Source organism: Leuresthes tenuis, unplaced genomic scaffold, assembly GCF_036924035.1.
Source record: "Leuresthes tenuis unplaced genomic scaffold, fLeuTen1.0.hap1 SCAF_23, whole genome shotgun sequence".
In the NCBI taxonomy this organism is placed as follows: Eukaryota; Metazoa; Chordata; class Actinopteri; order Atheriniformes; family Atherinopsidae; genus Leuresthes; species Leuresthes tenuis.
Genome location: NW_027325377.1, coordinates 13,617,333 through 13,632,037, shown reverse-complemented (window position 1 = coordinate 13,632,037; position 14,705 = coordinate 13,617,333). Strand labels below are relative to the sequence as shown.

Sequence of the window (14,705 nt, the reverse complement as noted above, 5' to 3'; positions counted from 1 at the left end):
CACTGCTTTGGTTTTTGTTCAGTGCTCTGGTTTGGTTATTCTTAGTGCCTTGGTTTAGTCTCTGCTCTGTGTTTTGGTTAAAGACTTGATGTATTGTGTGTGAGCCCTATTCTTTGTGTACACAGACACGTGTGAGAGCTCAATATCATCCCAGTATTAGCGGCTGCAATGACCCTGTTTTCCACCGAAACAAACATCTCAATGTTTTTCTATGAGTGGATATTCCAGATCACTTGAAATGTCACATATGTCTTGTGATGGTTTCATTGGACAGGAGGACAGCCTTAAATTTGCAGTGCTGTCTCATCAAACATGTGGTTTATTGCACTGAGCAATTACTTTGCAGTCTTATATGTGGCCATTTCTGTGCTTTATTTTTCACAGATGTTTTTTTTTTTAAGGGTTTTTCCTTGCAGTAATCTTGGTTTATTGACATGACTGGGATGTAATGTCTCAAGGTATGTTGATGTTTAATTGGTTAGGCTTCACACTGTCAGCTGTCCTACTTCTTTCTCCTGGATTTTGGAGGCTGATTAGTGTTACCATCTCCACTCTTCTTAAGATCTGAAGCTTTGCCCTGTTTTTCCTTTCATTTCATTCCATCTAATCTTCCATCCATGCTAAATTTTCCTTACCACAAAAAAAAAAAAAAAAAAACAGGGATCACGCACTCCCACTGTCATACCACCACGGCGGGTGTGCCCCACAGTTTGAGAATTACTGGTGTAGATACTGGTGTCTTCATGAGCCAGGAAAATAAATCCAGCTGTTTTCTTTTCAAACACAGAATTGCACTGAGGGAAGTAAGGACTAATGTGTGCTCGTCAGTAACTACAACCAGAGGAAAAGAATTGTCAGGAAGCACGACCCAACAGAATGCACAAGGGCAGAATAGTTAAAAAAATAAACCAAGAGATAAAGATAACACTGGAAACATGGAAATGCATAGATAGAAAACCCTAACCCTAACACAATTGGCCCGAGAAGAGACAAACAAAATACCTTATGAATGCCGACACACCCACCTTCATCTTGTCTGCTGGTGCAACATCATCTTTATCCTTCAGGTACTTAACAATGCCAGAGATGCAGAGTGGCCCAGCAAAGCCCAGCAGGTCCGCCAGATAGCGGAAGGTGCTGCTGAGCAGGATGGGCCGGCCAAACGCTCGATACATGGAGCGCCAGATCGACGGAGCTCGTTCGGGATCTTCAGCTGTCTGTGCGGGGGAAGATGGATGGAGAACAGATGAAACAGCACGAGTGTAGCTTTATTTTTAAACAGCTCAACAAAAACACAACTTCAATTATTAGAACTGAAAAATTGCTTAACATCAGTTTAAGGCCTCCATCTGCTCACCCTCTGATCCTCATAGGCATCTTTGAGCCGCAGGTAGTTGGTGAGAGCTCTCATGGCAATTGGTAGCTTGCCGATCTTCTTCAGCTCTATCGGCCTCTTATGGGCCCCGATTATGAGAGGATTCATCCACCAATATGTCGCCTAAAATATGCCAGATACTGTGTTTCACTTTCTGTGATTTGCTGCCAACTATTGTTCCAGTAAGATTTCCCACAGTCAACAATGAATCGGATAAAAATAAGCCAGACTGCGCATCGGTTTTTTAACTTGTTAGTTGTCGGAATAGTATTTTATACATACTTTTAGAGCTGCACTGTAATCTGTTGGCGTGGAAAACTGTTGAGAAACTGTACCTTAGAGAGCAGGTTGACAAATGGCTGCAGAAAGCGAACCCCCAAATCCTGTAAATCTTCTGGTGGTTTCACCTTCTGAGGGTTGGCAAAGAATACGTATTTCTACAAGAACACACAGGAACAAAATAAATCTAAGCAAAACAGGCAGAAATATGACTGTACCAGCATGACGAATGTCACACACACACAAGTTAAGAAAATAAACATATCAGAAAATGGAGCATGCAATCTGTCCACTATGCCTGTATCTCATATTAAAAACCATAAGAACCAAAACTAGCTTGTTGTTTGTCTGAAAAATTTAACTCTTGAGAATGGCAGTTGGAAACAAACCCTGACTCGGATGACGTTGATCTCCACGCCCATGAGAAGTCCATAAAGGATGACTAGCGCAGCTGTGATGCAGAACCTCAGATGCTGGGGCCCAACATTGAACTCTGCAAACTTCCACAGTTTAATGGACTTTGTGATGAACGCCAAGACCCAGTAGATGAAGAGGACTGCAAGATAAGAGGAAAGTCATATATAGCGCGATGTTAAACAACGTTCTCTTTGCTGCTGCAGCAAAAATATTATATTACAGTTCCACAGACAGAAAAACGTCTTTCATAGTTTCGATAGTGACGCGTTGCCTGAACTGGACTGGGGCCACACCTAAATTCTAGCTGATTTCATTTAATCTGAGGGAGCTAACCTTTGTGTATGTAAATGCAGAAGAAGAAGAAGTGTCCTCCTCCACCAGCAACAATAATCAGTCACTCTTGTCCCGTTATCAGTTTTGGTTTTATTAGTTCATTTGAGAAGCTTGAAAATGCCTGCATCTCACAGGACTTTTAATTCCTTTTTTTGTCCTACGTCCAACCATTCTTATTTTCTCTTTTGTGTTTTGTAAACACCAAGTTTTGTACTATAAGAAACTGTCTGAACTGATGTAGCCACGTGGCATCTCATATGTTACACATTCATGAGGGTTAGATTTAAGGATTATAACCTGGATTCTAACTAAAATATCAGTTTTTGGGCTACAATCACCACAAAAATGCTACAGGAACGCAATGCTACCTCAGTTGTGTCCTTTTCTCAGTTAATTAGAGTTTCCAGGAAGGACTGGAGTTACAGCAGGAAACAGAGTAGCTCCCATCCTCTTACCAAGCAATAGTTTGGGGAAGTTGGATGTCTCTATGTTGTGGTAGTAAACTACTGATGTTGTAGCTGCTACGAAACCCATGAAAGCTGGCATGAAGAGATGAAGGTGGTTGGTTGTCATCACACTACAAAAAGAAGCAAAAATAACATGTATATTCAGCGCAGAAAATTAGTGATATTCCACAAAGACAAAACCAGTTTTACTAACACTACTTTGAATATAAGACCATAGCTCTTGCATTCTACGGGTTTGGCGTTTGACCACTAATACTAGTGAGGACTCACTTGTTGGAGACGATGCCCTCTGCAAACTCGCACACATGGACAAACAGCAGCAAGAAGGTGAGGATCCACCGCATGTTGTGGCCGGGGAAATGAAGCCATGTGTTATGATGTATCTGCACCTTAGAGCTCTGACTGCCCCAACCTGGCGCACAAGCACACACAGATAGACGGAGGTAATGAATCTGAACGTCCTGAAAAAAAACAGCCTCAACACAAGGGAGGAAATGGGAACCCATTAAAATGAGAACGGATGCAATAACTGGTTCTGTCAGGTACCGGCAGGACACAGGACACATGTGCAGGCTCTTTGCAGAATAAGGTTTATTTTTCAACTTCTTAACAAGTGCTTCCAATAGAGAAACAAGAGCTATGAAAATTCTATGACACAGATCTCTATAACTAAGGTAGAGACAAGTGCCGGTATAAAACTTTATCAAAATAAACATCCACTACACTCCAGGAGGAAAACGAAAAACTATAAAAGATTATTATTTAAATTTCGCTGCTCTCTTCTAAAGAGGCATAATAAAGAAAAATTCTCCGTCTAATGGAGGATCTAGAGAATTCAAAAAAGGAACGAGGTCACGCAACCACTCCTATAACAGAGGTGTTATTAAACTTACAAATCAAAAGTCACCCCTAAATGGAGGAAACCAAATCAGGCTACACAAAGTTACAAAAAGCTAAACTGGAATACTCATCAAACGTTAACCAAAACAAAACTCTGAAGGAGATACTCTCAACTTCAGTGATCAAAACAGAGATTCTGAGTACAACAAGATTCAAATGCTAGAGGTTTGGAGGCTGGGGTGAAGACTGAGAGTACGACACATTGACACAGGACAAGGGAAGACGAAAACTATTTAAACACATGAGGAACCAAGGGGAATAGGTGGAAACACTTGGGAATCAAGGAAGACGATCAGACACTGGACACGGGAGGAAGAGCAAGTTATCTGAAACGAGAGGAGAAGTTAACCTTTCAAAATAAAACAGGAAATGACGAGACAACAGATTTCTTAAAGTGTTCGGGGATCATGACAGGTTCGAATTAAAACGGGAACTGTTTCACTGCATTTCAAATAAGCCTTCAGATTTATCCAACATTACATTCATGTCATGAGGGAAGCTGACACTTGTATCGCATCCTTTTCATTTAGACCAAATGTTGTGTGGACTATACCCTGCCAAAATCTGTATTTTCCACAGATTTAATCTACGTGTGAAAGGAGCAGCTAATAAAATTACTTTTAATACAGCCAAAGTTTCAATTTGGGTTCTAATTTAAACCCGACTTGCAGCAAGAACAATCACCTGACCGTAACCCTTTATTCCTGTTTACGATAATTTACTTACCTATCATTGAGTATAGGAGGTGACAAAATAGTAACCCAATAAATATAGCATCTTAGAACATTGTTTATTAGACATAATAAACAAGTGTCCAGAGGAATTCATTTGTCATGTACTGTAATAGTAGAATTTATGTTTCAACTAGAGAGCCTATAGTGACATCTTCCAATGTGGTATTTTGTTTGATCAAGAGTCTGTTCCATTCAAACAGTAAAATAAAAAAAAGACCTCAACAGAAAACGGCTTGGGGTTAAGGAAAGATGACAGGAAAAAATCTTAAGATCTTAGATAAAGACTACGCTGCAGTGAGTGTCCAACCACACTTGCACTAAAATGCAATGTTTAAAACTTGTCAAATACCTGTCAATTATGCCTAAAAATCAATTTGAATGATTAATCAGTTGTCAAATTGGTTTCCCTGTAAATCAAGTCCAACGCAAAATCAAAGTCCTGATTTATCACAGGCCTCTGTGCTTTCTGCTGACAATGTTTATTTTATTAGGTTTATTTCCGCTCTTAACTAAATGGAGCCGAGCCATTTTGGAAGCTCAGAACATAGAGGGAGTAAAAAAAAAACAGAACCAGGAAGCATCAATTAGTGAGTCCTTGGGGAGCAGGCCAAGGGCTGGTACACATAGTACACACGCACTTAAACATACACACATAAGATAACCAACGATGCCTCCAGATAAAGTTTTTCTCTGTAAAGTAACACAGACACACAAGTACAGGGTAACCCAAAAACACTCTACAACCTTCTTTTATTCCTTTTTATTAACTCCTTCCTTTTTTCCAACAACCTTCATTCCTTTTTCGCTCTTTCACAACTTCTCATTCGCATTTTGTTTTCCTCTTTTCATCATTTAACACATTCAAGGAGACACATTATGCCCCTTTTTCACAGGTTGACACACTTTCCAGAGGTCATGTCACAGACAGACAGAATATAATGGAAACATATTACAACTATACCTTTTTAAAACTTTTTGCCTTTCTTTTTTATTTGTGTTGAGTTGTTGTTGGACCCCGAAAACAGGACTAAATATGCAGGAGGCTGGTAAAAGAAACCAACAAGCTTTATTAAACAGAGACCAAAACCAAAAAAATGCTGCCAAAACAGGGAGTCCAGAAAAAAGCAGGAAGTTCAGGTGATTACACGAGTTGATGCAGGTGAGTGAAGAGTAGCGTGGAACAGGTGGAGACATGATGATCATTACAAAGATAAGGGTAGCTGGGAAAGTCTAAAACAAACAAACTACAGGTGAAGCATTAAAAGCTCATTTATTTCTTCCTTCACTTAAGTGACAACTTTGAGCGTCCCAATTCCAAGGTACAGTGAATGCAGCATGAGTTGAACTTGAAGACAAAGATGAGAAGGCTGAACAGCTAAACTCTGAGCTGGGAGTTGTGATGTACTTTTCCCCTGCAAATTTGATCCCGCTAAACGAATGATCTGAAGTATTTTCAGACCTGGGGGAGTATAAATAAAGTGGTAGGGTTATGGTTTTTTTTAAAGGATAATAACTTCAGACTTCAAGCGCAGAAAAAAAAATAGCATCACAGAACATTTGATAATATTTGTGGGTATTTTTGCACTGGATCATTGAATCCTTGTTGTAATCCAAACTTAGCTGCTCTTTAAAGCTGCTTAGCGTTCTCACTAATGACAATAGAAGTGCCAGTCACTGCCAGTGTGTACTTGTGCAACTATCTTTATGAGGACTGTGTCTGGTAACATGGGGAGGATTTGACCCTGAGAATGATTTTCTCCAATTTTGCACCAAGAGAAACTGGGGCAAAAGTCAAATTCCTTCTAAAAATAATTTGCCAATAAAATTTCAATTCAAATTGAAGAGGGTGTGTGTTTGTCTACTTGTACAACTATCTTTTTGAGGACCAGTTTTAATCCTTACTTTTAATGTCACATGGCGTTAAAGAGCTGTTGAAAACTTACAAGGATGGCCATACAAATGAGTGAGTGTGTGCGTGTGTGTGTGTGTGTTTCTGAGAAAGGCAGATAGAAAGACAGTTAATAGCACATCTGCTCTGTCGGTCAGATTACACAGAGTGATGTGGGCCTAACAGATTACAGTAACACAGGTCAGATGAAACCAAATGCAGGATTTTAACATTCACTTCTATTCCACAGAGCAGTTTATCTTTTTCCCCACCTTCTCTGACCATACTGCTGTGAAAAAAATTCAACTAAAAAATCTTCAGTTGGCCTTTGCCAGCACTTTTATCAAGTCTGTATCACTTCAAAACTATTTAAAGGCAGATTTCAATATTTGGTTAGAATAATGTCAAACAGATGAGCACAGAGAGCTCAAATGAAACCAGAGCTTAGAAAGAAATAAGAAATATTCTCCAAAAAAACTAATTAATATTTATAACTATGCTAATAACTAAAACTCCAGCAGTAAATAAAGGCTTCTCACGACAAAATGTCAAGTGAAATGCTTCATAGCTTAAATGAAGTATTGGTTTTAATGGCTTTGACGAATAGTATTCCTCATAAGCCCTTCATTCTAATGGACACCATTCCTCAGCAGAAGAGCAGAGCTCATAGAGGACTGGCTCCAACCGTCCGGCCTCACCAACCAACGCCACAAAGTCTCAGTGGGGCTGAGTCGAGAGTTTTAAGCTGTATGTCGTGAGAAACTGATCAAGAGAGCCGAAGGAAGGAACACAACGGAGAACAGGGAAATACAAGGTGCATCTCTGTGGTCTCTTACCACAGGGTTTCAAAGGGATCGTACCAATAGCTGCAAACATGTGGGCTGGAGCTTGTTGTGAGCAACAGAAGGAGCAGTCCTGGTCAGATATGTTGAACTTTAAGCAACTGTAGCCAAATTCTCTGCCATTGTAAATTCCAGATGCCATTGTGGGGACTGTTTAATATTTACTTTAAGGATAGATGCAGCTCTCTTCGAGCTGGCAGCTGCGAGGAAGAGAAGACAGTTAGGAAGACCTACAAAATGGGGAGGACAAAATAAGGGATAAAGATTATCACTGCTTTCAAGGTGACACCCAGCAGTAAAGCTGAAGGCAGCTCCAGCAGGGCCAATAAACTGAATCTGTTTATGATCATTCAAAAAGATTGGACACACTGGACTGTGCCAGATCAAACAATTTGATCTTAATCACTAAAGTTTGACTCTGAAATCAATATTCTGTGGATACTTTGACAAATCATTGCTTCGCTAATCAAATCTGGCAGCTTTCAGAGTGGCCACTGATTGACAGCCGTGATCGGCTCTGCGGCTGCTGACAGTTTAAAACTCCCCACACAATCATATAAAAGTGTCACAGTGTGCTGGGTTTTATTTCCGACAAAGCAAATTTAGATTTGCAAAGAATGAATGTCTCACTAGACTGGGGCTTTGGGGAAAGACGATTACTTAGCAGCAGCTGAAATAAAAAGCCACCAGCCACAAAAGCCATTTAGAACACTGGCTGAAAATGTAAAAGACTGCTGCCTGCGATTTTGTTCATTGTATAATAAAAACGATTCCAGAGATTAAAAGAAATGGCTTTCTTAAAAAAAAAAAATTAAAAATCATAGAGTTGCTTTGAGTTGCACAACAATGAGCAATTTTAAAATTTTAGCTCACTTCTGAAGTCAAGTGGACACAAAACAGGGGCTGACTGACAGCGCTCACACACAAATGGACCAAAAAGGACACAAAACGAAGTCACTCCTTCAAGCTACACGCATTAAACACACTAACCCTAAAACAATGAGGAGAAAAAATCAAACTGTGTGACTCTGATCCAATAAGCCTCAATGGACCTGTTTCAGCCCTGAAAGCTGCTTTGAACTCTTGAAGCTTCCCAGCAGAAAAGCTGCAGTTTTAAGAGACTTGAGCAGGAAACACTCAAACAGTCTGTCAGAAAGCACATAACATGCAGAAAGTCTTCGGTCAACTTAATCTAGGTAATTATGATCCAAAACACACCCAACAGCTTTGAATATTTACTTATGACAACATTTGCTCTGTATTTTCAAAAAAAAAAAAAAAGTGGATCTTTTTAATCAAGTGGCTAATAATGAAAGAACGCACTGGGTTATGAATAAAAAGAAGTGGTGTGTGTGTCTATTATCCAGTTGTATGGGGGAAGTGGCCTCACTAAGAGCTTAATATAGTCAGTGTTCTGTTGAGTACCTGCAACTTATATTCATGTGACAAGGAAACCTCAACTGTGCTGCGCTCAAAATATTTTCTATACAGGAGTCAGTTTGACCTTTTCAGAAAAGGAGGAGGAATAAATGAAGTAATTTCACTCATTTCTAATCATCCATCCATCCATTTTCTATACCCGGACATTTGACATTTGACTTTGCAAACCTAGGCTTGTTGTGTCATCTTCCATGAGAAGAAGCTTTCTCCTGCTACCTTTCCAAACAAGCCATTCTTGGGCAGTCTTTTTCTAATTGTTCTGTAATCAACTTTAGCATTTAACATGCTAACTGAAGCCTGTAGAGTCTGAGATGTAGCTCTTGGACTTGCGACGACACTTGCTGGGACGTATACTCCTGGGAAGATTGGCAACTGTCCTGAATGTTTTCAACTTGTAAATATGTTTCATTTGTAGAATGATGGACTTTAAATAGTGTGGAAATGGCCTCTTGATGGTCAGCAACAATTGCTTCTTGAAGATCATTGCTGATGTCTTTCCTCCTTTGCATTGGGTCAGCACAGACCTGAATGCTCCAGACCAGCAAACTGAAAGAGCATGTACTCTCTTTTCAACATGGCTATCGGAAAGTTGTATTTAAATCATGCAGGAAAACTTAAAGAACTTCCATTTTTTTAATTGGGTCATACATTTAGTAGTTTATTTCCTACCAATGAAAAGGATGGGGAAGGTGATGAAGAGCAGGAAGACATGGGGAACCAGGTTGAGGGCGTCCACGAAGCATCCATTGTTCAACACACCATTCTCCACACTGTAGGCATTGAGATCCTTGTTGTTGCCACAAAACGACAAGGCCATGCCACCAGCTCCACACAAGCCTGGAGTCAATCTGTGAACATAAGAAATGCATAGATGAAACTAGAAATCAGTTTACACAACAGAAACTTAAAAAGCAAATATTAATTCTTCTGTGAAATACATAATCTGATGTTTTCTCTTTTCAGGAACAATTTTGAACACAGGGCGAGACATTTTTGCGGCACATTTTTTTCACTCACACAGTAACACGACCTCGTGTTAGGGGTGAGAGCTATTTCAAGGGCACTGCCCTCTGAATTATGGTGGCTTGCTGTTAGATAAATATTATGAGTTGGAAATGTTGGAAGTTGTAACAATCCCATGACATCATAGTTTTAAGAACAGAGCAGATCTTAAAAAAAAAGCTTATTTTCGCTTGACTCAGAGTAGATGTCCTTTTCCACCTTTAATTAAAGTGTTATAACAGTTGCAGGAGCCTTCATTTCCTGCAAACCCCGTACATTAATGTATGTTTTCAGTTATAGCAGACTGTCATTGTTATTGTTGCTATGAAAAGCATCTTTATCAGCACAACTTGCCTATCAAACATCTATGCTATTCGTTCTATTTCACTTAATTAGATTAGCCCTTGAGGCACACGTCACTGAAAACACCTGTTGTGACAAACTCAACACGTTTACTGGGATCGTGTTTATCAAGAAATGCAGCAGATTAAACAGAACTTCAGCTTCCTCTGAGAGGGCTGAGATGTGACTGCCACTGTTGAAAAGTCTGTAGCCATCATGCATTTACACACGGGCTCACCTCATGACAGGATAACTTCCCCCTATAGTGCCTGTTTCTAAAATAGAGTTGTAAAAGACCTCAAATAAACATCTTTTAAGGAATTAGAAATTGTGCTTAGGAGAAAAACACCAAAAATCACCTGCCAATTTAGCTCGTTATACTAGTAGCATGTTATACTTCCTCTTTATTGTGATAAAAGAGTTGCTCTGTGGTGTTAGCGGTGGGAGCCACATTTCAGTTTATTTCTTTTTAGATCATTTATCAATTTCCTCCATTCGAGTTTGAAGGTCGTGAGGGGAAGAGGAAGTGGGTTCCAGCAGATAGTGTGTCTGATCTCAGCCTTGGTGCTGTGCCAGGGAATACTGCGGCTGATGAAGGGCATTTTTTTCTCATTGCAATTGTGTATTTGGCAGTAAATTCTAAGCTAGTGGTTTCCAGCCTTGAGCCTCAACCTCCACTTTGAGGTTTGTCAAAATTAGATCGGAACAGGCATAAAATTACAACACATTTACTGGTAAAGACAGAGAGATGTGTCAAACTAAGCAGCATAAAAGAATTCCTGTCAGTACAAAACTGCTGACGGATGGATTAAAATGCCATACCTTCCAGATACATCTACTCTCTACAATGGGACAATGTTGACATTGATTGAATCAAGTCACTTTTTTCCCACTTCTCAGTGACGGACCTTTCATTTCAGGATGTGGAATACCTTCATCTTTGAGGATGACTCTCCAAACACATAGTTTGGAGGGACATTCCCCAAATCACAGACTTCAGCAACCTTGTCATAAAAAGCAGAGCCCATAACGAGCTGTCATCAACATCACACCTGACATCTAAATCCCTCGTAAATCTCTTTTGTGGAAGAAAAACTGCGAATGAAATTTGGGCATTTGCACGCGCTTATGGCTTGGCGTTGGGGTAAAAAAAAAAGGTTGGGACCCACTATTCTAATCAACTGTGAAGAGAAAGACTGATGTACTGTACCAGGGTTCTTAGTGTGGTACAAACAACAGGAGATTTGAATCGAGACACACGCAATGATTAAGGTGTTCTTGATTGATTTTTTAAAATTCTGCTGCTGATTCTGACTTCTATTTCTACAACCTATAACTGACAGCATGCAAAATCATTTCACAAATTTTTGTTTAACTGAAAATTCAACTGTGTGTTCACGATAAAACGCTTTAAAAAAAGGATCTCAAAAGAGCTTGAAAAGTTTTCTCCAAAACGACTGCAGTCTTCTTTCTATGCCTGGATCTCTAAAAATAGATTACAGTGAGTGGGCAGACAAATCAAATAAGTCCTTCACCTTTTTCTTTTATACAAAAAATGGGATGTGCAGGAGAAGACTTTACACAGCAGTTCAACTCTCACCTTCAAGCACAAATGTTTGAGGAAAATGAATAGAAATGAAGTTGTGACAGTGCGGAAACTTATCGAAACAACGCCACAGCGAACGTAGCTATAAACAAAGACAAAAGAAGGTAAAACAAAAACAATCTCAGAGTGCCACTTTTTTTCCAGCCACTGTATAAAATAACAGACCTACCTATTGGCAAAGCTGAAGCATCACATTTCTATAAACCTCTATACTTGACTATATAAAATATTTGTATTTTTTTTTGGGGGGGGGGGGGGGGGGGGGGGGGGCAGAACTGTCAGAACTTTCAGAAGCTGCAGCTTTTGCTCTCTGTCTGTTTATATATAATCATTTTCAACTGCTTACATTCACCATTTAAAACAATGTAATGGACATGATGCTATGAGAAAACTGTAATTCTATAAGGGTCTTAAAGAGTTTTGTGTGCTGGTTTGACTTCCCTTCTGACAAACAGCAGACAGTGAAGAGAAGGCACTTTCAGATCAAGTAAAAGACCCCCAACTACGCTATTCCTGTGGCATAATCGTGAAGACAACAGTCAGTACATTACATGCACAGCTGAGTTGAAAGCTTGTAACGGTATACATGCATCGGAGGAGAATCAGGCTATTGACTGAAATACATCTGACACCACGATGCTGTGGATTGAGTGACTAACCCTAACTTTCTCTGTACATGTAAGTATAGCTAAATTCACTGCACATACGTTGTCTTTGAGTTTCTTGAATGATGACTTTGTAAGATAACTACGCTTAAAAAAAAACAGGATTTTATTAGGACTTTACGAGACTGCGAGTGGACACGTAGTTTGCTGAAAACTTCTGTCATGTGTAGCCATCTGACAAAAGAAAGAGGAAAAAATGTGCACAACAAAATTGACCTCATTTGAATACTTTAATATTTGAATATGAACTCTTCAAAAAGTGTCCAGTACATTTGTGGGAGTTTACGTCAACCTTTGATGACGAGGCTCTGATCGAATCATTATTGAGACATTTGTACCGGATGTAAAACAAACTACCTCAAAGCCTTCATGAGTTGTAGTTTTTACAAGAAATGGACAGTTGGACATCCCAAAACACAAGGTCACGGCTACAACAGGAAGTGGCTGAGCAATTCTTGAACCACAATATCGTATCACTTCAGCATGAATATGAGATAAATACAGTTAAAACATCTGCACCCATGTCTCACGAGAACAAACTAAATGTGATTCACTGGTCAGTCTTTTGGGCAAAACAACAATCTAATATAACTGAGTAGATGTGATGATTCAATTTAGTTTACCAAAAAGCAGAAAGTATGTGGGCATTAACTTCGATGCTCGTTATATTTTGCCTAATTTAAACATCTTGTTCATGTCTCTATCAAACCAAAGATGCCGGCAGCCATATTTGTTTGGGTTGACAGACTCACCTTGAATTTTAGTGCCTCAGTGTGGAGAAGCTGTACATAGTTTTTCTTTAAAAGTCATTTAAACTGCCAAAGTCCAAGTTCAAGTTTCTGCCTGTTGCTCTCATATTTACAGTTATCACTTTCTGCCACGACACTGACACTCAATTAAACAAAGAAATTTGAGAAATAAAAGAAAGTTTAGCCATCTACCTTATTGACATGATTGGAGTTTGAGTTCACATAGTGATATTTGTTAGATTCCAAACCATCCAGACTATCTTTGTTCCAATTTTTATCCAAAGAAAAAGCAACACTTTGATTTAAATTATTGTTCAATTCACTATAACCAAATACTAAGAAACACTAAATGGAGCTCCTTTAAGATTCATCAAACGGAAATGCTGTAAAGTCAATAAAAGTCGTTCAAATTAAGCTCCTATCACCAGAAAGACCACACTGACTATTTTGAAGACCAAAGTGTCTTACCTCGGGATAAAGTAATGCTCCTCACTGACACCGTTTCATTCCGGATGGCTGGATTTTAAAATTGAAGACAGCAGACGCTGGCAAGGAAAAAAAAGAAGAAGAGAAATAAAATACAGTCAGAGTTGCAGTGAAAAAATTTTGATTATTTTTAGCCCCGCAAGTCAAGAGCTCATCAGCTGCTCCACTCAATGCTGCCAGTCTCTGCCAGCGGTGTCAAGTTAGAGTGACTACGACAAACAGCTTCCGGTAAAGTCCTTTAAAATAAAAACCTAGTAAAATCATGTTCACAATTACAAATATCTCTCTGTCAATGATAAAGTTTAGGTAAGTAAATCATAAGTCACTAAACTAAATAGCATCTATCTGCAGTACTGTGCAAAAGTCAGCCACCCCTCATTCCTTCATACCTTGCCTGGAACACAGTTAATATGAGTATTTAAAACATGTGCAGCATGAATAGAGATACAGTACATAAGAAAGGATTAGAGTTTGTACACTACCAACAAGCTTGAAACTACATATTTGGAATGAGTAGGTAATTCCAAAACTCTTCTTTGGATGTTGGCTGCACATCTAAAGATACAATAAAAAAAATAATTATGTTATTATGCTTAGATAACAACATTGGTTCATCCTTTGAGTTAGGTCCCTTTTTCATGTTTGAATTATTCATAGATCAATGTTAAAAGAATTAACAAACAAAAAAAAAAACATTTATCTCTTAAGGGTCAGCCTGAAATTGATCGAAAAAGAAGCCAATGTCTAACAAAAGAAAAAAAGAGTTCAGAAAGCCTGTAGAACTGTTGCTTGGGATGATTTTAATAGATCACATGAAATCCTGGCTCCTTGGAAGCAAAATGTAAAGAAATGAGCAATAGAGACCATGTCACATTTTTTTTAATGAAATTGTATACGTCAGTTTTGCTGGTTTCGTTTATACATATATATATATATATTAAACTGATTTATTTAATTTACTTTAACCTTCAGCTTAAAAGTCTCAATTTAGTCATGCCTCAGAAGAACCTTTTTTTTCAACTGAATGTTCTGTAACTTTCCAAATAATATAATCCAATCTATGCCGTGAGCTAGTGTCGTTTTATTTTGAATATGTATTTTCCATAAGTTCCGGTAAAAATCCCGAGAAACTCATCAAACTTGACACAACACAGCCTCATATCAGATTTCCAAACTTGAA

General features: G+C 38.9%; 1 protein-coding gene across 3 annotated transcripts in view; it reads right to left on the bottom strand.

Moving 5' to 3' along the window:
- abcc9 (ATP-binding cassette, sub-family C (CFTR/MRP), member 9) overlaps nt 1-14,705 on the bottom strand; it is a 78,679-nt gene that overhangs the window by 62,712 nt on the left and 1,262 nt on the right. For 2 of the 3 annotated variants that reach the window (XR_011909938.1, XM_072377124.1), the window contains exons 2-9: nt 13,508-13,584; nt 9,345-9,523; nt 3,142-3,283; nt 2,860-2,981; nt 2,044-2,210; nt 1,711-1,812; nt 1,358-1,498; nt 1,026-1,217 (exon numbers count right to left, since the gene is read on the bottom strand). Coding sequence is in view for 2 of the 3 variants with exons in the window: in XM_072377124.1 (XP_072233225.1) it covers nt 1,026-1,217; nt 1,358-1,498; nt 1,711-1,812; nt 2,044-2,210; nt 2,860-2,981; nt 3,142-3,283; nt 9,345-9,492 (1,014 nt within the window). In the remaining variant the exon portion in view is untranslated. Of the gene's footprint in view, nt 1-1,025; nt 1,218-1,357; nt 1,499-1,710; nt 1,813-2,043; nt 2,211-2,859; nt 2,982-3,141; nt 3,284-9,344; nt 9,524-13,507; nt 13,677-14,705 lie in introns of those variants that run through there. The other variant, XM_072377125.1, reaches the window with a different exon arrangement.